General features: G+C 41.1%; 1 protein-coding gene across 22 annotated transcripts in view; it reads left to right on the plus strand.

Moving 5' to 3' along the window:
• The window catches only part of CACNA1C (calcium voltage-gated channel subunit alpha1 C), a 1333094-nt gene extending 1313771 nt beyond the window's left edge, over positions 1-19323 (plus strand). For all 22 annotated transcript variants that reach the window (XM_033951116.1, XM_033951118.1, XM_033951120.1 and 19 more), the window contains 5 exons: positions 6281-6409; positions 10199-10320; positions 11425-11525; positions 12862-13182; positions 13665-19323. In XM_033951116.1, the coding sequence (XP_033807007.1) occupies positions 6281-6409; positions 10199-10320; positions 11425-11525; positions 12862-13182; positions 13665-14003 (1012 nt within the window). In that variant the 3' untranslated portion in view covers positions 14004-19323. The remainder of the gene's footprint in view (positions 1-6280; positions 6410-10198; positions 10321-11424; positions 11526-12861; positions 13183-13664) is intronic.
• Positions 19324-19840: the final 517 nt, after the last annotated feature.

Genomic DNA, 19840 nt, shown 5'->3' on the forward strand with positions numbered 1-19840 from the left:
CTTAGTCGTACTGCATGTATAACCGAAAGTATACAGAACAGGATTGACGGAACTTGGACGTTGTGACTTAGACCATTTAAAACATGGTCTAAGTCACAAAAACCCACCTAATGTGACCAGATAAGCACTGCAAACACATAATACAGACCCCCACACACTACCCCAGTGATCACCGACCCCCACCCCCATAAAAATATTAATCACACCTTTAAAATGTAGCCTCCAGACCATCATCGCCTGGCATAGGAAAGCCTAGTCGTGCTGCACAGAGGCGTCTTAAACCGTCTTGAGGGTGGGTTAGGGACTCATAGAGAGGTGGACCCATGCCCATAAGCCCCTGTAATCATGCATTGATATTGAAACATGTGCCCTCCCCTATACACCTCAAAACCCTTTTTTACTAGCGTATAAGTGACTCCTGCAGCCATAAGGGCTATTGTGGTGGTAGATAAGTGGGTCTAGGGGATTTTGGAGGTGGTTTGGGGGGCTCACTGAGACCTATAAGGGAGCTGTAGTGCGATGATGACATGGCACCCTTTTTGTGAAGTTCACAGCAGTGCCCTGTAAGGTACCCCACTATTTAGGTGACATGTCTGGATGTTCAGTCCATCACTTTGCAGACCCCTCCCACATCCAAAAGGGCTTGTTCTAGGCATTTTTGACTTGGATGAAAAGTTGGATGAAAATGTCGTATAAAGATGGACGATTTAACGGCTTGGACAAACAGATCGGCAGGACGTATAGTTTTGTTTTTTATTAATTAAATCTTTATTGATTTTCAATTTAAGATTCAAGCGTAACACTTGTACAGAAAACAATAATAGTAACATAGTTGATTATACATCCAATAAGAAAACATTAATTAACTATTTATGCTCAAGTCCTCTCTCTAGATCCAAATTTTAGAAACAACGGAAAAAAAAAACCCCCAACAAAAACAAGGAAATATACAATATATTATAGCAAGATACTGGAAGTTATAGCACTGAAAGTGAGATCCCATATTGATCATATAGGGTTCAAGGTCCTGAGTGTTTGAATGTTTCATCGTAAATTCATCAGGTAGTTTTCCAGCTTCTGTTCAGGTTTATGAATCTTGTATATAATTTATATTAAGCATAAGTTAAATATTTTTTTATTATTATTTTTTGAAAGTGAAATATTCCCAAAATTTTCATTTGGCAGTTGTGTGTATATGTATGTGTGTGTGTGTGTGTGTGTGTGTTTGTATAATGCCTTGTTGGCACATGATTGAGGTATCATCAGAAGTATTTGTGTATCTGTGAGACTGGCCTTTCTTTTATATGAAGCAATCAGTTGCAACAAAAGAATGTTTTTCATTACACTTTCAGCTGGTGAGGCCAGAAATGTAGTGTCTTCCTGAAATAAGAGCATGCTTCTGCTGTGAAATCAGAAAAGCTAGAAGCAGTACTCAGAAGTGGGGAATGTAAATGGCATTTTACATATTTTAAATTGCATATGGGCAACTTTACCTGCTTTTAAAAAGTACTTTTCCCCATTTCCTTGTCCAGGAATCAGGGGTTGTACATCTCCTTATGAGAGGCATAAAATGACATGGTTAAGGGTAATCTAGATGCACTTCTCCTTATGAGAAGCTCAGAGTGATATGGGGACTAAAACTATGCTAGGGTACACCTGGAGGGGCCTCCGCGTGTGCGGATCGCCGGACTTGATGGACCTAGGGTCTGTTCCGGGGATGGCACTTCTTATGTTCTCATGTTTATGTTCTTAAGGTATTTCTCCATCCAGATGAGACATTGCCACAAAAGTTGTCAATTGAGATGGTTCAAAGAACACCTACTTAACAGAGCGGTAACACACAATATATTTACATGGATGTCTCAAATAGAAGGTAGCCCCAAAAGAAGAAATTCACGGCGGCGCTTCTGCATCTCCCGTGTAAGATCAGGAAACATCTGTATTTTACAACGAAGAAAAATTTTTTGTCTGTTTTTAAAGAAAAGTCTTAATAACCATGTTTTATCTAACGGAAGCGCAACAGTTATAATCAAAGTTGCTGGTGATACTAAGTCTTTGTCGGAGGTCTCTAATAGTTCTGAAACATTTAAAGTTTGTTGAGCAAAATTTTTTTGCTGCTCTTTACGAGCTTTAACAGGTAGATAATAAACATGTGAAAATGGTGGTAACATTTCCTCTGATACTTCTAAAATTTCCACTAAGTATAAAATTTCCACTAAGTATCTCTTAAGCATATCTCTAGGAGTTACCAGCTCAAGTCTAGGAAAATTAACCTTAAATTGTTACTACGAGAATTGTTCTCAAGCATTTCAACTTTCCTTCTCAAGTTGGTATTATCTTTAATTAGAGTCTCTTGAAGTTGTTTAGACATGGAGGTTTCCTTTTCAAATTTCTGTATAATTGCATTTGAATTAGTCATTTCCTTTCTTAAATCATTCAGTTCTTTGGTATGTTTTGTAATTTTCCCTTCCAAATCTTGAAATTTAGGGGTAATAGACTTTGCAAAGCCAGCAATAAGATCCCATAAGGAATCTAAGGTTACCTCCACAGGTTTAACCAAAGAAATTGAAGCTTATAATATAGTAGAGTGCTCATCATTCTGTGAATGTTCTTCAGGGCTTGCCTCCTGGCCATCGCCCCCTTGTAAAGATGGATTATCCCCAGGTATATCCATTAGGGCTCCTTGACTGTGAGCCCCAACTTCCAGACCTTCTCCCAGTTCCAAACTTGCCTCTGAAGAAGAGAATACCTTGGGCTCCGGGGTTTCCCCACCCCTGGGAGAGCTGGTGATCTGAGGTTGTGGGGGCGGCGCCCTTATATCGGGGCTCAGCGTAACATCATGCCCTAGAGAGCAGCTATGGGTTTGCCTCCCTGTGTCCTCAGCAGGCCGCCATCTGATGTCCGAGAGACCTCCTGCATTCGCCTCAGGAGTTCCTCTATGTTGCCAAGAGGGGGAACTTCGGGACGCCGTGAAGCAGTAGCAGCGTTCCGGCCTCTTCTCTTGGGCATAATAGCAAGTACACAGCGTGAAGAAAACTTCCGAGTTAAGAGTCGCCAACCCGACGCAAACAGCTCAGCGCACCCAGCCCACAGCAGCCATCTTGGATCTCCCCCCAGGACGTATAGTTAGATGATTTTCGAAACCAAAAAAATTTGCACCTGCCACCTAGAACAGACTCCCGAATCACTATGTCAAGCTCCATCCCTGGCTGTATTCAAATTCAGGCTCAAGAGCCATTTCTTCGAGGTTGCTTTTAACTCCTAACCTCCACTCGTTGTAAGACATTCATGCTTGAACTCCCCAAACCCCTAGTTGTCATGACTGTAGAGTGGATTATAAGCTATTCTAAGCAGGAATTGTGTCTTGAATGTTTTAATGTACAGCGCAGCGTATTTCTAGCAGCGTTATAGGAATAATAAATAGTAGTAGTAGATTCAGTAAATAGTGCCCAAATTTGGGTGCCAAAAAATGAATGCCGAGAACTGTTGTATAAATGGCTCTCCGACAGAATAACAAGTAGCGCCGGAATCCATGCCCAATTAAATGACTTTACAACTTAAGATCTGTTCTAAAGTTCTGCTAAAATATACACCAACTGAAACTTAGTGTGAATCCCCTGAATTCTATAATATTGTGCACATCTTTAGTGAGTTCCTCTGACCCATCCATGCCCCTCCCATGGTCATACCCCCTTTCTGGTTGTGCACTAAAAAATTTACCTGCACATCTTTAAAGATTAGCACTTAGCAAAATGCATGCAAAAAGCCAAAGTGTTGCCAACTAATGCCAATAAACTTGGAAACTTTCACTAATTGGCTCATTACTCAATTAAATTTGTGGGCACAATTTTGAGCACCATTTATAGAATTTGGGGGCAAGCATGTACTCTACCCAAACCCCAGCCCTATTCACACCCACCGTGAAAGTACATACCATGAAACTTACACACATACTTTCAGGCTATTCAGTATTTTATAAGACAGGGGTGCCCACATTTTTTGGGTTTGCGAGCTACTTTTTAAAATGACCAAGTCAAAATGATCTACCAACAATAAAATTTTAAAAAATACAAAGCACACTGTTTGCAGAGAAAATGATAATTATCATTTATATTCCGCAGGTTTTCAAAGAGGTCAAGGCAGATGACTCTATGCAATGTCACCTTAGGAACAACTATACAAAAATAGACAAATATACCCCCTCCCTTTTTACTAAACCGCGATAGCAGTTTTTAGTGCAGGGAGCTGCGCTGAATGCCCTGCATTGCTCTCAATGCTCTTAGGCTCCCTGCGCTAAAAAACGCTATTGCGGTTTAGTAAAAGGGGGCCAAAGTGCAAAATATAGACAGCAGATATAAATTCTCAAAAAGGACACAGTTTGATCACTAAATTGAAAATAAAATTATTTTTCCTACCTTTGTTGTCTGGTGATTTCATGAGTCTCTGGTTGCACTTTATTCTTCTGACTGTGCATCCAATATTTCTTCCCTCCTTTCAGCCTGCTGTATCCTTTCTCTCCTCTAAACCTCATTCCCTCCCCCAACTTTTTCTTCCTCTCTCCCTGCCCCCTCCCCTTTCTTTCTTTCTTTCTGTCTCCCTGCCCCCTTTCTTTCTGTCTGTCTCTCTTTCTCCATACCCCCTTTCTTTCTTTCTGTCTCCCTGTCTGCTCCCAAGTCACTGCCGCCATCATCGGGGAACAGGCCTCCAAACCACCACCACCCCCCCAAGCTCTCCCTACTTCTCCACACAGAAGCGTCGGGCCCACCAGATTTCCTCTCCCCGACGTCATTTCTGGCTGGCCCGGAACTTCCTCTCCGATGTAAGAATTGACTTCAGGTGGAGGAAGTTGGTTGGCTCGGCGCTTCTGAGCAAGTAGAACGCGAAGGCAACGCAATCGACTTGCATTGCCTTCGTGATCTAGCAGTCGATCGCAATCGACCTTTTGGGCACCCCTGTTATAAGATAGAAACATAGAACATAGAAGATGACGGCAGAAAAGGGCAATAGCCCATCAAGTCTGCCCACTCTAATGGCCCACCCCCTTGATTTTACCCCCTAGAGATCCCACATGTGTATCCCATTTCCTTTTAAAATCTGGCACGCTGCTGGCCTCAATCACCTGAAGTGGAAGTTCGTTCCAATGATTAACTACCCTTTCGGTGAAGAAGAACTTCCTGGTGTCGCCATGAAATTTCCCATCCCTGATTTTCAGCGGATGTCCTCTTGTGGCTGAGGGACCTTTAAGAAAGAAAATATCATCCTCTACCTCAATACGGCACGTGATATATTTAAACGTCTCTATCATGTCTCCTCTCTCTCTACGTTCCTCGAGTGAGTATAGCTGCAATTTATTCAGCCTTTCCTCATACGGGAGATCTTTGAGTCCCGAGACCATCCTGGTGGCCATTCGTTGAACCGATGTTGTACATGTCCAAAAATATCTAAAATACTGGCCTAAACTTAGGCAGCTCCTTATAAAATTATCCCCTTAATGCTTTCTACGTTAGTGCATCAGTAAAATGTCTATGGCAAAACAGACCAATATAATGTGGATTTAGCACTGTCTATTTTTGTGTCTGAATTGTTCTACCTGTAATGGATACTAGAGAATGACACGCTGACATGATTCATCACCATTGCCGTCCCCACGGATAACTGCGGGAAACAATCCTTTGTCATTCTTTAGTGTATCTCAACTTCAATCCTTCTACACCATCATTCTTCAATGCAAGGTTTGAGGGTCAGTGGTTGGGCCCATTCATACTCTGATTCTTCCCTCTCTCTTTAAAGAATGACATGGAGATTGTTTCCCGCAGTTATCTGCGGGGATGGGAAAGGTGATGAATTTTATCACTGTGTCATTCTCTAATGGACACTTCAAATCCCCATTTTTGTCCTCAGCAAAAGACAGCTTTGTTGCTCACAATACTTCTACAGAAGCAGATCTTAAGATCTGTACTAAAGTTCTGCTAAAATATTGCAGACTGCGGACCAGAGATGGGGAGGGGTGGAGAGACTAACAAATCAAATATATGTACAGGTAAGAAAATGTGTGTTTACGTTGTTCCCAAAGTGTGCATTTATAAGAGGCAGCATGCATTAGAAGGTGTGCTCATGTTAGAGTTTCAACAAATGAAATACAGTGAAATATTCACATGTTCATATGTGCACAAATGGAGCTCATGTGAATATTACTGTGTGTCAGAGTTCTTACAATCTATGCATGCTGTTAAAGCCTATCTGTACCTCGATGACCTAAACATCATTCTTCATTTGTCAGCTCCTATTCCAAAGACAGCCGGTTGCCAATCATCTGCAGAGAAGAACTAGCTCAGGATGAAAGTTATGATGAGAACTTGAATGAAGATGCAGATTTCTCCAGTGAACCAAGCCTACTCTCCACTGAAATGTAAGCTCTTAACAAATCTCTCTCTCTATATATATATAGATATATATCTATCTATATAGATAGATAGATAGATAGATAGATATGTATAGATAGATATATATATATAGTTGGATGAGGACCAGGTTCGATTTCCATCGCAGCTCCTTTTGACCCTGGGCAAGTCACTTAGGGCTAGATTCACTAAGCAAACCAATTGTGTACCGATCGGTTTGTGACCCCAACCCGATTCACTAACCTTGTGGCCTATCTGATTCCGATCCGCACATGCAAATGAGGATAAACGGCATGCAAAGTAGGAAGGATGCGATTCAAGGAACACCGACTGAGCTGGCTGATCCAAAAAGAAGCAACTGGTGGAGACCAGTCACTCACGACCTTTCCTGCTCTCTGCCGACTTCTCCTGCCCTTTTCAGCCTCGACTCTCCTCACCCTGTCCTGCTCTTTTCAGCTCGACTTCTGCCCTTTTCAGCCCAACTTCCGCTCTTTTCAGCCCAACTTCAGCCCCGACTCTCCTCAGCCTGTCCTGCCCTTTTCAGCCCGACTTCTCCTGCCCTTCTCAGCCCAACTTTAGCCCCGACTCTCCTCGGCCTGTCCTGCCCTTTTCAGCCCGACTTCAGCCCCGACTATCCTCTCACCACCCTGATTTTTTAATATGGCCAGAGTTTTTCATGTTTTATGCAATCAAAGGCCTTGCTGTAGTCACTAAAACATAAGTAGATATTGTGGTATCCTTTCATCTCTTCACGGTTCTATCTCACTTCTGTGATGTTGTGCCTTGTTCTTCATCCTTTCCTGAACCCTGCTTGAACTTAAGGAAGTTCTTGTTCCAGATATGGTTGTAGTCTGTACTGATTAAACTTGAGTAGAATCTTACTGGTGTGTGGGTGATTGTGCAATAATTTTCGTAGTCAGTTCAATCTCCTTTCTTCAGTATTAATATGAACACTGGGTTTTTTTCCTAGTCAGTCAATCTTGATGTTATCTTCCAAACTTCCTAGTAAACCCTTTTAAATACTGCAACAACTGCATTTACTTTGCGAGCCGACAGCATACTAAATTGGAGGCCACGGCTCGAGGGCATCCGGAAGTGCGTGGATGGCGATGTGATGACATCATGCACATAAGAACATAAGTATTGCCTCTGCAGGGTCAGACCAGGGGTCCATCGTGCCCAGAAGCCTGCTCCCGCGGCGGCCCTCCAGATCCTTGACCTGTAAGTTCCCACCACCTGAATTGTTTATGCCCTAATCCTGAAGCACCCTGTATAGTGAACATGGGCATTGGATGCCTGCGCACTCATAAAGCTGCAGTTGCCAATTAAGTTGCTAGCTTTCACTCTAGGTGTGAAAAATAACAAAAAACATGGAAAATGACGCTAACGCAAGGTTTTACCAAAACATAATTATTTATTTAGTTATTGTTTTTATGTTTCCATTATGAAACTCAAAAGAATAAAGCATAGTTGCGTTAACAGTTGGTTTGTGGGAGGTCGTTATAGTTGCCAAAATGCTGGCCTTTTGATAATGAGCTCAGCTCTATACTTCAAAGCACCCCATTATATACCTTTGGCTCAGTGTGACATCATTGGCTGTCAGCCAATCAAAATTAACAGAGGTAGTCTTAAAAGTTAGACAAAGAAAATTTCTCTACGTTTAAAAGTTTCAGAAATTACATTTGTTTTGTTTACCTTCATTTCTGAATATACATTAACATTTTATTACATATCCAATATTCAAGAGAATCTACAATTGTTAACAGGGTGCTGAAGATTGGTCAGCCTTAGAGGAAAGGAGGGGCTATTTTCCCCCTCTCCCTGAGCTGACTGATTCTGACTTAACCATTTCCAGATGTTGTTCTTTTTTTAATCCCTTGCATTTTAAGTACTACAAATCCATTCATACCACACATTCAGGGGCCCCAAACATTCATAACTTGATTCATAACTCGTATTTCATTCAGATTTAATACATGTTATATCTTAGTTTAGGATACGTAATCTGATATACTTTTTCTAACCAGCCTGAGGCACATCTGGTATCAATTAGAACCACAAAGCTAAGAGCGGGAAACCTGAACAAAGACTTGACAGAGACAGAAAGTCACTGACACAAAATGGAGTCCAAGACACAGAAGATAGAGAAAGATAGAGAACAAAATGGAGTCCATGTATATCCTGATTTCCTCCATGATCTAGCCTAATAGTAAAGTACATAAAAAGAATATTATTATACTTTCCCTTAATATTAATCTGTAGTGTGTTTTTCTGGCCTTGACTACATCTATAATCAGATTTTTATTCACCAGTTTTTCGTACGCTTCTATTTGGCGTGGCCTTAACTGACACATATGCTTGTATCTAACTAGAGTTACTCAGAATCATACAAAAAACCAGCCCTTTTGTAGAAATATTCCACAAAAATACTGCACTATCATGTCCTGATGTCCATTCCATTACCGTCCCATAGACATCACCCCCTACTGGCCACGAGCCACTACTGCTCAATAGTAACCCCCTATCTATACCCTGTAATCCCTTTCTCCTTCAAGAAGTCATCCAGGCCTTTTTTGAAACCCATTATTGTACTCTGTCCTATCACCTCTCCTGGAAGCGCATTCCAAGTGTCCACCACCCTCTGAGTGAAGAAGAACTTCCTAACATTCGTCTTGAATCTGTCTCCTTTCAGTTTTTCTGAATGCCTTCTTGTTTTTGATGTCCCTGCTAGCCTGAAGAATCTGTCCCTCTCCACTTTCTCCAGACAGGGCCCTGAGATGCCAGTGGGGGAGGTGGGTGCCGAAAAATAAAGGGTACAGAGAGGAGGAGAGATGCCAGGGAGGAAGAGAGGTGCCAGCACTGGCTGACTTGCCTACAAAATATGCCTCTTACCGCGAGAGGCACATCCTGTAGGCAGTCAGCTGACGCCGGCACCTCTCCTCCTCCCCAATGTCTTGTGGCACACCTGGAATCTTGCGTGCCACAGCACACAGTTTGTGATGCACTGCCATAATATTTTGATGGGAATGCCATCAGTGACCCAGTGCTGCTTCGACTTTTTTCATCATCAGTGGCTATTGACCGTAAGGTGCAGGTTTAAGCAGCTGTTTATCCACTCAAATTTTGTGATATGACTCAATATATTCTTTCCACCTTTCTTGATCTTCCCAGCTTTGCTCAACATAGATCGCGGAACATCTTTTAGTATTCCAATTTGAGGCTGGAATTTTCAACTCTCATAACTTTAAGGAAAATTGATCTTGTTGTTTCTGTTACATTTTCTGCTTCAGTTCTGTAATTTTATTACTGTAAACCGCATTTCAACGAAAGGCAGTATATTAAATTTAATAAACCATGAACTGTATTTGCCTGCATGCATTGCTATAGTATTTCTCTATGTCTCATTTTGTAGCACATTGGAAATACTAGCTAAGTTCCACATCTGCCCCTCTTTCTCCTCTGACTTTAGCTTCTCTACATTTCTAAGTGCCTGATGCTAGTTTATTTCAGTTCAGTGACACCCAGCAGATCAAGCTGTGTGGATTCCATTTCATACTTGACCACATCCAGCTTTCATTGGTTCATGTTTCATATGCTGACTCACTGTAACATTAGAAAATTAGAGCCTTACCTTGTTATAGAGAGCCAAGAATATAGGAGGAAGTGGATACTACCAGAAATCCATTTGAATGAATCACAATACTGCATTAAATTTCTTATTTTAAAGATGATGTCATGGACATGTACCTATATTCATAAAGGACATCCAGATTAAACATCTACATATTCCTTTTCAGGCTGTCATACCAGGATGATGAAAACAGACAGCTAACTCCATCTGGTGGACACCAAAGGGATGACAGAAGAGAGAATAGCTGCCAGTCTCCAAAGAAGGGTTTCCTTCGTTCAGCATCATTAGGTAAACTTTTTATTTTTGCTAGAAGAAGATGGTGGTGTCACTATTAGCCTAATTCAGTGGCCCTATTTACTGCTCAAGACAGGAATGGCCACACTTATCTGTTAATGCAGTGCCTAGAGAGCACACACATATTTCCATGTTAAACAGTTAATACTGAAAAAAGCATCGAATGGACTGAAAAGCCTCTTAACAGTTAGCATGGAGATAGTTACCACATACTGTTAACACAGCAGATGGCATGGAGCAGGTATACAGTACTCCCCCGATATTTGCGGGGGTTCCTTTCCAGGAACCCCCGTGAATGTTAAAAAACTGCGAATACGGAGAGGGCGGCAGGAGAGGGCAGCCGGAGCGCCGGCAAGTGAAGGAAATCACTTGCGGTATGCTCTGACTGCCTTTTCCTGCACTAAAGTCGGGCCTCACCAATCAGGAGCTGCATGTCAAAGCAGCTCCTGATTGGTGAGGCCCGACTTTAGTGCAAGAAGAGGCGGTTGGAGTATACCACGAGTGATTTCTTTCACTTGCCGGTGCTCCGGCTGCTCTCTCCTGCCTCTCTGGCTGCCCTCTCCTGCCCGGTCATTTGCAGTCGGAAAATACTGCAAATGACTGGGACCGCGAATCGCCAACCACGAATGACCGGGGGAGCACTGTACAGTATTAGCAAGGTACCAGCATAAAGCAATCTTCCCCACTCATAAGGGCTTAGCAGCCCGGATACTCTTCTGGCACAATGGACTGTTGGAAAGACTTCCTTTGAAGATGAGCACAGATAAATGGGCATTTTTTAATTAAATTTTGTTATATAGTTTTGAAATACATTTCATGAAAGATTTTTGGGACAGTATATTTGAAAATTTAAGGAAATAAGAGTGTATCCATATCTCTAGGGAAAAGGAGTTTTTTTTAGGACCAATGATGGTACTAGGTTTAAAGAGACTTCCAATTATTACATAGATTACCTCGCCTGTCAGGTTTTGATATACTGATGTGCTCGTGAGTTTCTTGATACTGTGGAGATGGAATAGAGTTTTATATTAACACCAACTTGCAGTTTGCACTGGGAAATGAAAATGACAACTATTTTTTGTGCAATTTTCTTTGTAGGCCGAAGAGCATCCTTCCACTTAGAGTGTTTGAAAAGACAGAGAAACCAGGACTCCTCTCAGAAGGCAGTGCTCCCGCAGCTACAGCTGGTACACCAGCAGGTAGGTAATCCTTCACTTTGCAGCACCAACCAAACATGGAATTTTAACAAAATGTACATGGCCCCTCAATTTTCTAATTTTATGAAGTTTTCCTGATTTTGGATGTTTCTTCAATCATTTCACATAGGTGTTGTTTAATGTGTACATTCTATACACATGGATGGGCATAATAAAAAATGTGCCTAATTCTGAGGTTGTCACAATAAATAAAGCAGGGAAGTTTGTCTAACAAAACCTAAAAGACTAGGGAGTCAAAGTGGTTGAATATAGCGCTACTGATTAAGACTCCTCAATTCAAGGTGAATAAATAAGTTATATATCTAGTTTATAAAATAAAAAAGTTAAATTTCACATACACTCAGAATTGTGTAATCCACCAAGAGCCGTAGCTCCTATAGCCGAACCCATCGCCCCATCACTATGTATGACTTTTGTGAAAAAATGTTGGTGAACATGCTATTCAAACAATAAAACTGTTTTTCAATGGCAAAAAGAGAGGGAGAAGAAAATTCCCACTTAGCTTTCGAATGTTTCAACAGGTCCCGACATGGACCATGTTTCGAGGTTCTTTTTCAAGGAACCCAGAGGATAATATAAGCAACTCAAATGCCAAGGAACTGATAGTTGTGTGAATTTAGGGCGAATAGTCTTGTATTCATATATGAAGTGAGGTGAGAGATTTCTTTGCTTCTTCGTTCGGCTATAGGAGCTACGGCTCTTGGTCAGATTACACAATTCTGAGTGTATGTGAAATTTAACTTATTTAAACTTCCTTACGTTTGTTCGGAATCTATCCCCTTTCAACTTTAGAGAGTGCCCTCTCGTTCTCCCTACCTTGGAGAGGGTGAACAACCTGTCCTTATCTACTAAGTCTATCCCCTTCAGTACCTTGAATGTTTCGATCATGTCCCTTCTCAATCTCCTCTGTTTGAGGGAGAAGAGGCCCAGTTCCTCTAATCTTTCGCTGTATGGCAGCTCCTCCAACCCCTTAACTATCTTAGTCGCTCTTCTCTGGACCCTTTCGAATAGTACCGTGTCCTTCTTCATGTACGGTGACCAGTGCTGGACACAGTACTCCAGGTGAGGGTACAGCGGCATGATAACCTTCTCTGATCTGTTCATGATCCCCTTCTTTATTATTCCTATCAGTGGGACTGGAAGAAAAATATTTAGGGAAAGGTCTGGGCTGATCAGTGAACAGCAGAGTGCAAAACTACTGAAAATAAATACTTTCATACTAAATTGTGTTAAACCTGCTGTCTTACACTTCCTGCACTTCCTTCACGGACAGTTCTACTAAACACTTTTATTTATGTACTGTGTTCTCTGTCCACAGGCTTTAGCAGTGGCAGGACTGAGTCCTCTTCTCCGGAGAAGCCATTCTCCGACAACATTCTCACGGATGTGCACCACACCACCTGCTACACCATGTAACCGTGGCTGGCCACAGCAGACCATCCCAACCCTGCAATTTGAAGGGACAGAGTCCAGTGAGAAACTGAACAGTAGCCTCCCCTCAGTAAACTGCAGCTCTTGGCACTCAGACAGCACTAATCGCAACACCAGAAGAACCAGACCGGCATCCCTAATTGTCCCCAGTCAAATACAAGACAATGTGAGGCAGTTCCATGGCAGTGCTGGTAGCCTTGTTGAAGCGGTAAGTCAATAAAGTCATGAAGCATTGAAGATCACAGTCAACAGTAACTTTAAATGCCAGCCCTTAGAAGAAACACAATCAAGAAATACAACAAATATTAACATTGTAGACTGCTATACTGAATCAGGTGTTATTAGAAAACAGTAGAGGAGTGATCTCATCTTAATCTGGACTTATACACAGCTTCTCTAAGGAGGCTGATATCTGTAGTAAAGGCTATGGAGATAACAATGATGATGGTGATGTGATTTATGTTAATGCTATTACAGATGGGATGACAGTGATGTTAATTATGTAATGATGATGGGAGCTTTGTCAACTGAGGATATACCAGTGATAGATACAATTATGGTATGGATGTTTATGATATAGTGATGGGGATACGAGCAGTGATAATGAAATTGACATGGATATAATGACAGTCCAATATTAATTTCATATTTCTTTTTTTCCCAATTGCTCGTCCATTGAACCAAATGAAGGTCTTGATCTCAGAAGGACTCGTGCGGTTTGCTCAAGATCCAAAGTTCATAGAGGCCACCACCCAAGAGCTAGCAGATGCCTGTGAAATGACAATAGAAGAGATAGAAAATGCAGCAGACAACATCCTCAATGACAACAGCAAGGAGAGCTCCAGTGGAAAATTGTTGCCTTTTGTTAACTGCAGGGACCAAAGGCAGGACAGTTCCGGAGAAGAGGAAGTAGAGATGGAGCTGGAGCTGGAGCTGGAGGTGGAGGAGGAGGTGGGGCAGCAGACCACAGATTGTATAAAAAGTGAGGAGGAGCTCAAGGACAGCAGGGTTTGTGTCAGCAGCCTGTAGTTGCAGGGCAGAAGCGATGCTGTTTTTTCTTTGTTTCAATGTTCCTACTGGGTTTGTTTCAGAAGTGCCTCACTGTTCTCGTAACTTGGAGTAACCAGAACAGCATTCTTCATTCATTTTCATTGGGATGAGTTGCAGAGTTCGGTGGTACGAGCAATCTTTCCAGATGTAAGTCCAATCCCAGAATGATGTTTCCATGGAGAAAGAGTGAAGAGGAGAGCCAGTGCCCTCTATTTTTTCAGTCCCTGCACAAGGAACAACTGCTGCTTCTTGACTGCGAAGGAGATGCTCTGCTTCCTGTGGATGGCCCTAGAGAAAAGAACCCTGCATCAAACGGGTGTCTTTCAACTTTGCTTGTAAAAAGAAATCATTTTGCACATGTTCTGTATGAGCCTCACAGTCTCCATAGAGCCAAGACTCTTGTGATTTTGAAAGAAATGTTGGCCTTCTGATGTTGCAGATTACCTCGTTAGAAATGAAAAAGATGCACTGCCTTAGATTACACGAGAGGCAAAAGGCAATGCTGCAGATCGAAGCAAATAGAAAATGCTGGAGGCCAAACAGGCTAGAGCTCTACCAACCAACCCAAAAGCAGGTGGCAGCTCTGCTAGGCAGTCAGAGCTTTCATATAGCAGACCATAGAGCTCAGGTAGCCAGCTCTGCCCCACAGGGCTCAGGCAACCAGGTCTTTTCAAAGTGAGATTATGGGCGTTTGCAGTTTGATATTTTATTGAAGGCATGGTCCAGTTGCTTTGTTTTATTTTTTATTTTCTTTTATTTCATTTTTTAGAGACAGGATACAAGCAAATGGAGGAAGGAGTGTTTACAAAGCGTTGTAACCACCTTCTGTTTCACTTTTATAAATGTAAATTTGATTTGGTTATATTGTATTATATAAACACTTTTCCATTGAAATTCAGTAGGTTTCATGATAATATCTGAGTTTTACCTGCCATTTTCTGCACCAAGAAATTATTTTTAGTTTGATGATAACTAATTGATAACTTTTTTATATATAAATAATTTAAAGATAGTAGGCAATGCACTTGATATAGTCTTGCACATTGGAGTGAGGGAATAGATTTTTTTTTTTTTTTAGTAATAGGTCTGTGTGAGGGCATGTGGGAGTGTCAGAGTGCCTAGACGCACATGTGTATGCTTGCATGGTGTGTGTTGCTGTATGTATGTGCACGCGCAACGGTCCACTTTCTAGTGTTACCTGCAGGAAAACTGAATCTAGGGTCATTTGAATGCAAAAAAAAACAGCCAATGTCTCTGCTTTGATAAGGGAATCAGTAACTCTTTGCATTTTCTGTTCCACAAGATATGCAAAAGCAATGCAATAATATTAATTTTAAATAAAATTGTGACTTGTGTAGACATTATAAATTGTATAGAAAAAAAAAAATTCAAGAAAAAAAATCCAGCAGGAATAATTTCCTCTTTGATATATTCCATGTGATGTTTTCTTGCATTGATGATGTTTCTGTTGAAGAAACTGTAATACTTGAATTCAGGTCAGTTTCAGTATTTTTGAAATATTTTTTTAAAATTGAATTGCAATTGTGGCAAGAGAGTGTTATGAATTGAATTTAGTTTGTTTCAAAATCACTTAATGTATATTTTGCTGCATGTAAATCCTTTAGTATTCAGAGTGTGCCAAGCTTTACCTTTGGACTATTAAGTGCTTTTCTACATGTGGTTGGGAAAAAGGGAAGTAAATCTTTTTTTTTTAATTTGTACAATTTAACAGTGTACATTGTGTAAGTAACTATTCTGTAATCCATTAATGGATTTCAGATGACTGATTTTGCATATCTTGTGTTCATTCTCCCTTGAAGATGTATGTTGAATTGATTAGTATTTTGCGTACGGATGTTAAAAGACATCTTTCCCAGTGTTTGGCACCTTTCCTTTCCCTTGGTTCATTTTATATAAATGCTTTTTTTCTTACAGATGGTGCAATGCATAGCCAATCTGATATAAATTGGATTCTCAATTTCTGGAAACTGAACTGGCACCAGCAAACCACAACAGGGACTAACCATTTTCTCGCTTACTTGCACCAAACTCCAGTAACTTCAACTGATGTATCCTGATCACTCAGTCCTTGAAGGAGGAAATAACATTCACTCAAATTAGGCAATCTTGATCTAAATACTTGGTAACTCATGCTGGGGATACTCCAGTCAAAGGCATATCCAGACCTTATGGTCTTTAAGGTCATTGTTATGATTTTCATAGTAACTGAATAAGATCAGTCTTTCCCCCAACTGATATGTCCAGGCATTTCCTGGTCACCGGTATTGACTTTCTGGGGGGACTGATAATGGCTGATTCCCTACCAAATAAAAGATAGTCACTACATGCATGTCACAGACAATGGACCAAATTCTATATATGTCACTGAAAAAATCTGCACTTAGCTCTATTCTATAAGCCACATCCAGAGTTAGGCACAGTTGATAGAATATGCGTAGCACTTGTCCATTTAGGGCTCCTTTTATCAAGGTGCGGTAGGCGGTTAACGCGCGGAATACCGCGTGTTCAACCGCCTGCCGCGCTAGTTGCTAACACCTCCATTGACGAGGCATTAGTTTTTTGGCTTGCCGCAGGGGGTTAGCCCGTGATGAAATGTCCAACGCGCTAACCCCCGTAGCGCTCCTTGATAAGAGGAGCCCTTAGGTGTGGACATTTACGCCACTGAAAGCCAGGCATAAATGCCTGTGCTTAAATTGTGAATAGATTGGGCCCATTCAATAACAGTGTACATAACTTTTAGGAATGCCCATGATCCGCCCATACCCCCCTTTCATATCCACTTTGTAGAATACACTAGAAAGTTAGCACATAAATTCCAATTAGTGCCAGTAATTGCTTCTTAATTGGTGATTATCAGTGCTGATTGTCATGTTAATCGATTGACATGCCTACACAACTTTGGTCACACTCTATAGAATTCGGAGGAGTATGCGTAATGTTGACATGCTATTTCTATCAGGGGTTATAATGGCTGAAAAATCTACTACTGGAAAATTGAAACACCCATAAACTTCTTCCATCTATGCCCTAAATAAGTTCCAAAAAGTTGCACAGAGAAATGTTTCTGATGCTACTTTCCCTTTTTTGAACCAGAATTTTTCACACTGCCCCAAAAATCATCAGTCTTGCTATACTCAATTGCTTAAACACGTAGACTAGTTACTGTATGCTGTAACCTGGACACTATATTCCAAGGCCTGGCAAGAAATTAGATTATTGCCTTCATAAATGCACTTCTTATTGACCTAAGAACCAAAAACACAGTTCAGCTTCAAAGTGAAGCAAATGAAAAATATTAAACCCATTTTCCTGTACCTCTAGAAATTTAAGCAGTAAGACTAAGGGTGTTTGATAAATCCACCCTAAATAATAGAATCATTAATTAGAGGCAGTATACCAGATCCATAACCTAACAATAGTCCCGGGGGGAGGGGTACTTTTATAAAAATATAGACCACTTAATTCTGATTCCTGTAGCTTCCCCTATACCTGTGATTAGATGATACAGTCCCTCTTGGTGCCTATAGAAATTTAGCAATTTTAAATTTTTTGCTTCAGAAATTAGAATGCAAAGACGTACCAAAATTCTAGAATAAAGTGTAAAGTGAACTTTTTATTTTAAGTCATTGCTTCAGGCATTCAGAATCTCCCTGGCTACTAGTAGCTTGCTGCCATTGCAGGGCTTTTAGAATGACTCTAGTACAGAAAGAACAGGGCTGCAGGATTCAGCCATGCATTCCTCCATCATTCTGGTCCAGCAGACATTTAAAATGTAACATTAGGATAAAACCACAGGCTCTCAGTAACCACTGAATTTTCTAAACTAGAAAACTCATGTGGATTGAGGGCATCTTCAAGAGCTCTTTTTCCCGTACTGGACTCTATGAGCTAGATAAATGAACCATTTCTTGCACTTATTCCCAGAGCACTAAAGCACGGACTGGTGGGAGCATTCACTGCTGTATTGTCATGTGACTTTCCCTAACCTACAGGCTTCTCATCAGTTGTGCTGCTTTCCCAGTGTAGGAAAACCACAGCTCCATTCTGTATCTCATTGACATCATCCCTCTTACCCAATCAACCTTATTTATAGACTTTCATTCTTTTTTCATCTAGAATGGTTCCCATTCCCCAGTACTTTGTAGACATATTTTATGGAAGATGAATTTTCATCTTCACAGGTAGATGGTATTCCCTATAGAATGGATAGGATCTCTAATTTCTATCCATATTTGTTTTATTTCAATTTGATTGACACCATCATGCTCTCAGGGCTCCTGGTCCACAAGGACTGGGAAAACCTTGGTCTCTACCAAAGAATCTTTACAGAATCTTGATTTGAATCATTTTGGTAGAGGCTTCCTCCAAAGGTAGAGACGTTCACAATCATTTGAAAACAAAAAAAAAAAACCCAACAAAAACAAAACAACAACAACCACTGTATGGGCTTTCAGACAAAACTTGTTGATGCCAGATGTGCCAGTTTTCATGTTCATGGAAAAGAGGCATTCCATTTCAAGGAATTCCCACTCTAGGCCTGAGCAAAGAGCTACTGCCTCCTAGCCAGTTAATGTGGATCCGGTTGCAGTCGGTATCCCACCTGGTTCAGTCAGTGGCTGAATATTCTTCCTTTTTCTTTGTATTGGTATGGGTGTCTGGCACAGCCACTGAATAGTTGGGTTAAACCTTTAACAAACTAAAGCCTAAAGTGGTTTCTATCTATATGAAAAAAGGAAAAGATAAAAGAGATAAGAAATTGCCTTCATGTCTTGTCATTTGTTTTGAGTTGTTTGTGGCTCGATAAACTGCACTATGGGCAAAGGACATTACAACAGAACTAATGCTCCTGGCTCTTGCTGAGGGTAATATTTGGCCAGTCACTACTGAGTGTGATTTCAATGTCGTACCCTGATTGGCCAACATTTTGAAGAGGTGGGACTAAAGGATTCGGGGAGTTGATGTTTCCTTGCACACAGACCTTTTCCTCATCATCTCTGCCTGTTCACCTGGAGATGCTGCTGCTGAACGGGCGGCTGATCTGTTTTTCCAGTCGGGAGGGGACAGCCGAAGGAACACTTTGGAATCCCCTTGTTATGTAGAGGACAGCATCATTCTGCTTTGTTTTTTTCTGACAGCGCCCAGACCTCTTCTTCCCTCCCTACCCAAACAAACAGAAAAAAAAGGACAAATGCATTTTTTTACATTTCTTGATAATTTTCAAAAGCAATGTATCATTGTTTTCTTTAGATTGACACCAATATAACAGTTGTATGGGTCACACCTGGCCTCCTGTGTTTTTTTTCTGATTAATTTATGAGGTTTGCAGGTTGAGGTCTGAATCATACAGATAATAAATGCAAGAGAAGCACAGGAAAAGTCATCTACTATCTGGAAAAGCCTGAGCTCAGACCAGGAGAGGTAAATCTATAAAATGGTACCTAAATGTATGTCCCATGTATGTGCTTTTCGCTGCCAATAATTACTAGCTATGAGGCAATGTACTTTAAACACATTTGCTCTATAAATAAGAGCCTAAATTAGCCATTCCCAATCCAGTCCTTGGGGTGGGATTTCAGGATACCCACAATGAATATTCATGAGTTAGATATGCATGCAAATCTATCTCATGCATATTCATTGTGGATATCCTGAAAACCTGATGGGACTCGGTGTGCCCCGAGGACTGGGTTGAGAATGGCTAGCCTATGCTATAGCACATAACTGCAGAGGGTGTAGATTTGGGCAGATCATTGACGGACCATCGGTGTGTCTGCAAGTGATACTCGTACACCTTA

This window comes from Geotrypetes seraphini, chromosome 7 (assembly GCF_902459505.1).
Source record: "Geotrypetes seraphini chromosome 7, aGeoSer1.1, whole genome shotgun sequence".
In the NCBI taxonomy this organism is placed as follows: domain Eukaryota; kingdom Metazoa; phylum Chordata; class Amphibia; order Gymnophiona; family Dermophiidae; genus Geotrypetes; species Geotrypetes seraphini.